At 41.3% G+C, this 9924-nt stretch overlaps 1 protein-coding gene across 4 annotated transcripts; it reads left to right on the forward strand.

The window, feature by feature from the left end:
* Positions 1-4082: 4082 nt before the first annotated feature.
* LOC131696854 (E3 ubiquitin-protein ligase TRIM35-like) lies at positions 4083-8658 on the forward strand. 4 transcript variants are annotated; one of them, XM_059018297.1, is made up of 7 exons: positions 4083-4589; positions 5184-5727; positions 6236-6331; positions 6426-6656; positions 6836-6858; positions 6944-7062; positions 7816-8658. In XM_059018297.1, the coding sequence occupies exons 2-7, from the start codon at positions 5326-5328 to the stop codon at positions 8352-8354; spliced, it is 1410 nt and encodes a 469-aa protein (XP_058874280.1). In that variant the 5' UTR covers positions 4083-4589; positions 5184-5325; the 3' UTR covers positions 8355-8658. The 4 variants fall into 4 exon arrangements, with proteins under 4 accessions (XP_058874280.1, XP_058874279.1, XP_058874281.1 ...); XM_059018296.1 differs by having other exon boundaries at positions 5255-5727; XM_059018298.1 differs by having other exon boundaries at positions 4083-4583; positions 5255-5727.
* Positions 8659-9924: the final 1266 nt, after the last annotated feature.

Genomic DNA, 9924 nt, shown 5'->3' on the forward strand with positions numbered 1-9924 from the left:
GTTCAATACAAGAGCAAAGGAACTCCGATCAATACAAGAGCAAAGGAACTCCGTTCAATACAAGAGCAAAGGAACTCCGATCAATACAAGAGCAAAGGAACTCTGTTCAATACAAGAGCAAAGGAACTCCGATCAATACAAGAGCAAAGGAACTCCGTTCAATACAAGAGCAAAGGAACTCCGTTCAACACAAGAGCAAAGGAACTCCGATCAATACAAGAGCAAAGGAACTCCGTTCAATACAAGAGCAAAGGAACTCCGATCAATACAAGAGCAAAGGAACTCCGTTCAATACAAGAGCAAAGGAACTCCGATCAATACAAGAGCAAAGGAACTCCGTTCAATACAAGAGCAAAGGAACTCCGATCAATACAAGAGCAAAGGAACTCCGTTCAATACAAGAGCAAAGGAACTCTGATCAATACAAGAGCAAAGGAACTCCGTTCAATACAAGAGCAAAGGAACTCCGTTCAATACAAGAGCAAAGGAACTCCGTTCAATACAAGAACAAAGGAACTCCGTTCAATACAAAAGCAAAGGAACTCCGTTCAATACAAGAGCAAAGGAACTCCGTTCAATACAAGAGCAAAGGAACTCCGTTCAATACAAGAGCAAAGGAACTCCGTTCAATACAAGAGCAAAGGAACTCCCTTCAATACAAGAGCAAAGGAACTCTGTTCAATACAAGAGCAAAGGATCTCCGTTCAATACAAGAGCAAAGGATCTCCGTTCAATACAAGAGCAAAGGATCTCCATTCAATACAAGAGCAAAGGAACTCCGATCAATACAAGAGCAAAGGATCTCCGTTCAATACAAGAGCAAAGGAACTCCGATCAATACAAGAGCAAAGGAACTCCGTTCAATACAAGAGCAAAGGAACTCCGTTCAATACAAGAGCAAAGGAACTCCGATCAATACAAGAGCAAAGGAACTCCGATCAATACAAGAGCAAAGGAACTCCGTTCAATACAAGAGCAAAGGAACTCCGATCAATACAAGAGCAAAGGAACTCCGTTCAATACAAGAGCAAAGGAACTCCGTTCAATACAAGAGCAAAGGAACTCCGATCAATACAAGAGCAAAGGAACTCCGATCAATACAAGAGCAAAGGAACTCCGTTCAATACAAGAGCAAAGGAACTCCGATCAATACAAGAGCAAAGGAACTCCGATCAATACAAGAGCAAAGGAACTCCGTTCAATACAAGAGCAAAGGAACTCCGATCAATACAAGAGCAAAGGAACTCTGATCAATAGAAGAGCAAAGGAACTCCGTTCAATACAAGAGCAAAGGAACTCCGTTCAATACAAGAGCAAAGGAACTCCGATCAATACAAGAGCAAAGGAACTCCGATCAATACAAGAGCAAAGGAACTCCGTTCAATACAAGAGCAAAGGAACTCCGATCAATACAAGAGCAAAGAAACTCCGATCAATACAAGAGCAAAGGAACTCCGTTCAATACAAGAGCAAAGGAACTCCGTTCAATACAAGAGCAAAGGAACTACGTTCAATACAAGAGCAAAGGAACTCCGTTCAATACAAGAGCAAAGGAACTCCGTTCAATACAAGAGCAAAGGAACTCCGATCAATACAAGAGCAAAGGAACTCCGTTCAATACAAGAGCAAAGGAACTCCGTTCAATACAAGAGCAAAGGAACTCCGATCAATACAAGAGCAAAGGAACTCCGTTCAATACAAGAGCAAAGGATCTCCGATCAATACAAGAGCAAAGGAACTCCGTTCAATACAAGAGCAAAGGAACTCCGTTCAATACAAGAGCAAAGGAACTCCGTTCAATACAAGAGCAAAGGAACTCTGTTCAATACAAGAGCAAAGGAACTCCGTTCAATACAAGAGCAAAGGAACTCCGTTCAATACAAGAGCAAAGGAACTCCGATCAATACAAGAGCAAAGGAGCTCCGTTCAATACAAGAGCAAAGGAACTCCGATCAATACAAGAGCAAAGGAACTGCGTTCAATACAAGAGCAAAGGAACTCTGATCAATACAAGAGCAAAGGAACTCCGATCAATACAAGAGCAAAGGAACTCCGTTCAATACAAGAGCAAAGGATCTCCGTTCAATACAAGAGCAAAGGAACTCCATTCAATACAAGAGCAAAGGAACTCCGATCAATACAAGAGCAAAGGAACTCCGATCAATACAAGAGCAAAGGAACTCCGTTCAATACAAGAGCAAAGGAACTCCGATCAATACAAGAGCAAAGAAACTCTGATCAATACAAGAGCAAAGGAACTCCGTTCAATACAAGAGCAAAGGAACTCCGTTCAATACAAGAGCAAAGGAACTACGTTCAATACAAGAGCAAAGGAACTCCGTTCAATACAAGAGCAAAGGAACTCCGTTCAATACAAGAGCAAAGGAACTCCGATCAATACAAGAGCAAAGGAACTCCGTTCAATACAAGAGCAAAGGAACTCCGTTCAATACAAGAGCAAAGGAACTCCGATCAATACAAGAGCAAAGGAACTCCGTTCAATACAAGAGCAAAGGATCTCCGATCAATACAAGAGCAAAGGAACTCCGTTCAATACAAGAGCAAAGGAACTCCGTTCAATACAAGAGCAAAGGAACTCCGTTCAATACAAGAGCAAAGGAACTCTGTTCAATACAAGAGCAAAGGAACTCCGTTCAATACAAGAGCAAAGGAACTCCGTTCAATACAAGAGCAAAGGAACTCCGATCAATACAAGAGCAAAGGAGCTCCGTTCAATACAAGAGCAAAGGAACTCCGATCAATACAAGAGCAAAGGAACTGCGTTCAATACAAGAGCAAAGGAACTCTGATCAATACAAGAGCAAAGGAACTCCGATCAATACAAGAGCAAAGGAACTCCGTTCAATACAAGAGCAAAGGATCTCCGTTCAATACAAGAGCAAAGGAACTCCATTCAATACAAGAGCATAGGAACTCCGATCAATACAAGAGCAAAGGAACTCCGTTCATTCAAGTCCTCAAAATGATCACAATATGGCCTCCACACTAATAGCACACATCCATTTGAAGAAGTGTTATTGCTGCATGCCGAGCCAGATACAATCTTCTCCACATTTTGCAATATTCTAATATCTAAAAACAAAATATTTAAAACTCAAATTAAACCTGATTGACATGTTTAAAGAGGATCTGAGCAGGGCTGCTGGAAACATGTTAACACCGTCAGAGTGTCTTCATGTAAACTAATTGGTTTTTAACTGAAAAAAAAAATATCGCGGGGGTTTCTGCCTTGAAATTCGATGTTTTAATCACTCCATTTAAATAACACGGGCTTAAAACGCAAAAAACCCTTAATGTGTACAAAGGATAAAAACAAACACAATCACATCTGTTGAAGGTTTATGCGTTGCTCAAGTGAGACTCGAAATGCTTTTATTTTATAGAAACCCAAAGTTACTGCAGCCTGCAGTAATTTCCAAAAATGAACGCTTTTAGCAAATTATAATAAAAATAAAAAAATATCCTAGAAGTACAAAAAAAATAAAAAACAACAAAAAAACAAAACGGGAGCCTACCAGAATATATTGCAGATTCCACCTCTACAACACTCAATAAAGCGCAGAGCCATCGTGTTAAGATGTGTGCATAACATTTAAAAAAAGAGAGAAATTAAAAATCAGACAAAATAGCGAGTCACAAATAAAAAACAACACGGCAATTTGTATGCAATAAAATTAAGAACGGAAGGCTTTATATTATAGCCTATAGTAAAATAGCAAAATGCTGTGTCTTTGTAAACACGGAGATGCTATTAAACACGTTTCGCTTTGTATTCTGCGCTTTCACAGTTATTTTCAGCACATCGAGAGATCTTGCTCGGAACGCAGTGTCTGTTTGGAGCAAATGCTATTTTACATCGAATCTGTTTGGACCGTGTTTGTGTGTTTCCGTGTTTGTCTGTTTGTGTGTGTGTGTGTGTGCTTGTGTGTGTGTGCTTGTGTGTTTGTGTGCTTGTGTGTTTGTTTGTTTGTAAGGGAAAAAACAAGATCGGCTGTTATACTAATTTTCACTCGGTTCATTTTAGAAATGTTGATCTGAATCAACACGTGTTATTATTCTGTGATAACATTCTTTAAAAAAAATTAAATGAAATCGCCCTCAACCAGTTGTGACGTCAATTTCAGTTCCTGATGACGTTTGTCAATTTCAGTCCAACTCGAGCTGCTGTTTCGCTGGAGTGCGCACGCAGACGCAGTAAAAGCAAAAGCTGCGTCAGGAACATTAAACGATGACGTATCATGAAGAAATAAAATAGGCTTCTATTCAAACTCGGCAAATTCACATGATAGCGCCCCACGTGGAAACGACGGGTGTGGCAGCTGGGAGGTTCATAATGTACCTGTACTGCATTTCCATTTTTCCCAAGTGATTTCTTAGAAAACGAAGCTCCTAATTTCGTGTAGCCTGAGTAGATTTCCACGCCCACATTCCAGGGTCTTGTTCCTCTGCCGCCCCCTCGCTTGTGTACCAGTGTAAAGCTGACAGTTTCGTTTCACATTTTTCTCGGCTCTGCACACCCGGACTGCACGGGCATCCTCCGAGTTCCAGACCCTGCTTTCAAAGTACAGGTTAGAAATCTGTTGGGTTTAACCGACCTTCACTTTGTCATGTTAATTTAAAACTCTATAATAATGAATTATAACGTGTAAAGCAATACGGACGGGCTGTTCCTTTTAATGTGGAGAGCTGATAATTAGTATAGAGTAAAGTGGAGTTAGTTTATTTGTTAAACACACACAAATGGAATGCATAACAAGTTTCAGTGAATAGAAGCTCCAGGTTTGGTTAATAAGCTCAGAACAGACCGCATTGTGTTCAGCTCCATTGTGAGGCTCATGTAATTACAGACTGGTCCTGCTTTATTGTTTACATTGTGTGTTGCCTTTCAAATGGATTTCATATAAATATAAACGCTATTAAAGAGGGCTCTAGAGCAGTTTCATGGACATTAATCTATACCTTATCAGTCTATACCAGATCAGTCTGGTATAGGCTAGATAAGTAAAATTTATGTTTTTCGAGGAGTTTTTACTTTCATTATAAACTACAGCTCTTGTGTGGAGGTGTTCCATACATGACTGCTGCATTTCACCACATTGTATTAGACATGTTAATGCAAAGAGTGCAGACTTACCAATTCTACAAAATAAACTTCTCTGCAGGTTAAAGTCAGTGGTAAGGTAGTGCTGCTAATGGAGCCTCATGACTGCTGACTCGTGATTCTAATCTGCAGGGACAAGGTTCGAGGTTGTTGACTGAAGGGAGTCCTTACAGAGAGCAAGACAGGAGCAGCTTAGTGCAGAAATGTCAGCAAACACTTCTGCTCTGGAGGCAGATCTTTCCTGTGCTGTGTGCCGTGAGATTTTCAAGAATCCAGTAACTCTTCATTGTAACCACAGCTTCTGTAAAGCATGTCTTTATCAGTGCTGGAAAGAGAAGAGAGTTCGGGAATGTCCCGTGTGCAGGAGGAGGGCTTCAATGGAGGAGCTTCCTGTGGATTTCAAGCTCAGGAATATTGTGGAGTCCTTCTTAAAGGAACGCAGTCAGAATCCTCCAGCACCTACTGGAATATGCAGTCTGCATGATGAAAAACTGAAGCTGTTCTGTGTGGATGATAAAGAGGCTGTCTGTCTTGTGTGTCAAACTTCAGAGAAACATGAGAAGCACAAGTTCCGTCCTGTTCAGGAGGCTGCACGGGATTATAAGGTATTGAAACAATATTCATGTGAAAATGTAAACACAGTATTCTCTTTTCACAGCATATTATACAGAGTTATTATATTGAGGCAGTTTAAACAACAAGATCCAACAAGTCTGAGCGAAAAACTAATCCTATTACAATATCATTGAGAGAGAGAGAGAGAGAGAGAGAGAGAGAGAGAGAGAGAGAGAGAGAGAGAGAGAGAGAGAGAGAGAGAGAGAGAGAGAGAGAGAGAGAGAGAGAGAGAGAGAGAGAGAGAGATCCTGGGTGCAGAGTGGGGGTGGTGCTGTACAGGGATGGGGAGGGGAGCGTGTCTGTGTGCAATAATGAATACACACCTGAAAACCCTTACAAACCCTCACACAGCCCCTATCAGAATCTCCAGAGCAGGGGGTTTATTGCTATGAGAGCCCCCAGTGGCTGAGGGGATTTCTCACACACTGCATTCATATTGCTACTAGCCAGGCATGTGGTAACAGTGATGTGCAAGCTCTGGGTTTCACTGCATTTCAGGGAGAACTCAAGACTGCGCTGAAGCCCTTGCAGGACAAGCTGAAAACCTTTAATGAAGTTAAAAACGAATGTGATGAAACAGCAAAGCACATGAAGGTAAGAGAACTAGATTAGTGATTGAAACAATACACAACATACATTTTCACTGGACACCCAAACTAACTCTAAAGTGATCCCTTTTCTTGTATAGAAACAAGCCCAGCAAACAGAGAGGCAGGTAAAGGAGGAGTTTGAGAAACTTCACCAGTTTCTACGAGATGAAGAAAAGGCCAGGATAGCTGCACTGAGGAGGGAAGAGGAACAAAAGGGAAGAATCATGAAAGAGAAGATTGAAAAACTTACAAGAGAAATCTCATCCCTTTCAGACACAATCAGAGTGATAGAAGAGGAGATGGAAGCTGAAGACATCTTCTTCCTGCAGGTAGTCATTGTTTAACTGTGTGTGACATGTTCTTATTGTGAATGCACACTCACTACTACACTATGAATGGGACTTTACAAGCATTTATGTTAGTACACATTTGAACAGTGCTGTTGTTTTCTATCAAAGTGGTATTTGTGTTTTAATAATGTCTCAATTCATGTCCTTGTTTGTTTCAGAAGTACAAAGACACACAGAGAAGGTATGTAAGATGTGGCCTGTCTTCCTCTCTTGTATTGTATTGAATGCAAACACAGAGCAGCACTAACTCCTGAATATGATTGCAGAGCCGAGTGCACACTGCAGGATCCACAGTGTGTTTCAGGAGTGCTGATAGATGTAGCCGAGCACCTGGGCTCTCTGAAGTACAAAGTGTGGGAGAAGATGCTGGGGATTGTTCAATACAGTGAGTCCTGTGGGGAGCATCACAAAGGAGGGGGGGGGGGTGCATATAACCACAATCCACAATGTGTGTAAGCAGCAAGATACAGCTCTCTACAATCAATAATAATACACAATGAAATGCACACACCTGCAGCAAATACACTTGTATCCATCAGAGTGATCATCTCTCAGTTCAATATTAAACACTGTGAGCTGCTCATAGTATTGAGGTGAGCTGGAAGAGCATTCCAAGAGAGCAAAAGGCTTTCTGATCTCATGTTGGTCTGCATTGAAACTCCTTGTAAAGAAACCACTGCAGTAGAACACAGACTTCTCTGAGTTCAGCCCATTGTCTTGGAATGCTCCCAGAGCTCTAAGAATGTTTAGTGCTGAGCAGTGTCACAGTGTTCTATTCTAGAGCTCTGTAATAGAACTCTGTGAGCAGCTAAATTTCTCACTGACCAGAGTTCCGGAGCCAGAGTTCTACTCAAATCATCCAGCCAGGCATCAGTTCTGCATTTTTATACTGTACACCCTCTCAGCCAATCAGGGCTGGGTTTACAAATGCTGTGACTGGATCTGATTTAAACAGGTTCAGATGCTGTTCCTTTGATAATTTTAAGGGGTTTTCTGTTTTTAAAAGTTACGTTTGATATTGAATAATAATATTTGAGATGGTGTATTATGAAGAAATATGCAATTCTTAAGATGTGATTTATTAAAATGCTTGCAGTAGATGTTCTCATTTCTAAACCTGTCTTTCATTTCCTGTCAGCTCCAGTGAGTCTGGATCCCAACACAGCACACCCTGCTCTGATACTGTCTGAGGATCTAACAAGTGTGAGTCTCAACAAGGAGAGACAGCAGATTTCTCACAACCTAGAGCGGTTTGATCACTCTGCTTGTGTGCTGGGCTCTCAGGGATTCACTTCAGGGAGACACTGCTGGGACGTGGAACTGGGGAGCAATAGTTATTGGTTTCTGGGTGTGACTAAAGAGTCCAGCCAGAGGAAAGGGAAATTCACTCTGAGCCCAGGAACAGGATACTGGGTTATAGCCCTGTTGGATGGGGATCAGTACTGGGCATGGACCTCACCACGGACACGACTCACTGTGGAGAAGAAACCCCAGAAGATCAGAGTTCAGCTGGACTGTGACGGGGGGGAGGTGGCATTCTTTGACTCCAGTGATATGAGAAAACCTCTCTACACTTTTAAACACAGATTTACTGAGAGAATGTTTCCATATTTCTCTCTTGGCTCTTCTGCCCCCTTCAGAGTGTGCCCTGTGAAGACAGTTATAAAAGTGGACTAGCCCAATTTGTGACCCTCATTTAGCATTTGCCTTTTTGAGCCTTTCTACACATGTGCAAAACTTAGACCTTCAAGGCAAGGCTCTCTGTGGAGATTCATTTAAAACTACAGGACGCCAATTGTATTTTTTTTTTTTTTTAGAAAACTGCAAACAGTAATTTTAGTTTAAATATGTTGTCATCTTAATTATCGAAGTGTATTGCAGACAGTATTTCTTTGTTTAAAAAGGTGACATCGTAATGTATATTCATGTTTATTTTTTATGATAAATACATTTTAATTTCAGGAGTTTTTTCGCTGTATTTTAGTTTATTTTAATGTAAATATTTTAGAAACATTTTGTTGGTATATTTCTTGTCTATGCATAAACGCTGAGACTGTGTTTCTGTATTTTTTGATAGACAAATGAAGTAATAAATATTGATTATCGAGTGAACCTGTATCGGGACTGATATCTACATTTACATCCAGTTGTCCTGAATTACTTTGTTGCTGTGTCGCGCCGGTGCTCAGTGCTGTTATCAGCAGAAGCGAAGGGGCTTTCAGCAGGAGTATAAGGGTGCGTGGTGAGGAGGGCGGGGGGTGTGGTGAGGGGGTTGGGGGAGGGCAGGGGGCGTGGTGAGTGGGAGAGGGGTCAGGGGGCGTGATGAGTGGGGGGCAGGTCGAAGGGGCTTTCAGCAGGAGTATAGGGGTGCGTGGTGAGGGGTCACAAATGGAGATTAGATAAAGGGGCATTCAGAACAGAAAATAGGAGGCACTTTTTTACACAGAGAATTGTGAGGGTCTGGAACCAACTCCCCAGTAATGTTGTTGAAGCTGACACCCTGGGATCCTTCAAGAAGCTGCTTGATGAGATTCTGGGATCAATAAGCTACTAACAACCAAACGAGCAAGATGAGCTGAATGGGGCCTCCTCTCGTTTGTAAACTTTCTTATGTTCTTATGATTACACCTTACTGAATATGACTAGAGACGATAATCCATGAATGATGTATATATTTAAACTAATTATTATTATTATTATTATTATTTAAAGCAGAAAAAAGCAACAACAATAGGCAGACTGACATGTCTTTATGGAGCGTATAGGATCATACATCATGCTTGAGCTATAATTATACTTTAATGGCTGTGTATCAAATAATTTATAACACAATTTTAAAAAAGCACAGAGAGGTCTGGTAAAGCATAGGGAAGCATTGTAAAGCACAGAGAGGTCTGGTAAAGCATAGGGAAGCATTGTAAAGCACAGAGAGGTGTGGTAAAGCATAGGGAAGCATTGTAAAGCACAGAGAGGTCTGGTAAAGCACAGGGAAGCATTGTAAAGCACAGAGAGGTGTGGTAAAGCATAGGGAAGCATTGTAAAGCATAGAGAGGTGTGGTAAAGCATAGGGAAGCATTGTAAAGCACAGAGAGGTCTGGTAAAGCATAGGGAAGCATTGTAAAGCACAGAGAGGTCTGGTAAAGCATAGGGAATGCATTGTAAAGCATAGAGAGGTCTGGTAAAGCACAGGGAAGCATTGTAAAGCACAGAGAGGTGTGGTAAAGCACAGGGAAGCATTGTAAAGCAC

The sequence above is a fragment of the Acipenser ruthenus genome, chromosome 58 (genome assembly GCF_902713425.1).
Source record: "Acipenser ruthenus chromosome 58, fAciRut3.2 maternal haplotype, whole genome shotgun sequence".
Classification (NCBI taxonomy): domain Eukaryota; kingdom Metazoa; phylum Chordata; class Actinopteri; order Acipenseriformes; family Acipenseridae; genus Acipenser; species Acipenser ruthenus.

Coding starts and splice junctions, on each gene's coding strand:
- LOC131696854 (XM_059018295.1), top strand. CDS start 5,326: ATGTCAGCAAACACTTCTGCTCTGGAGGCAGATCTTTCCTGTGCTGTG. Junction 6,332..6,425: donor AAACAGCAAAGCACATGAAG/GTAAGAGAACTA, acceptor TTTCTTGTATAG/AAACAAGCCCAGCAAACAGA. Junction 6,657..6,835: donor AAGACATCTTCTTCCTGCAG/GTAGTCATTGTT, acceptor TGTTTGTTTCAG/AAGTACAAAGACACACAGAG.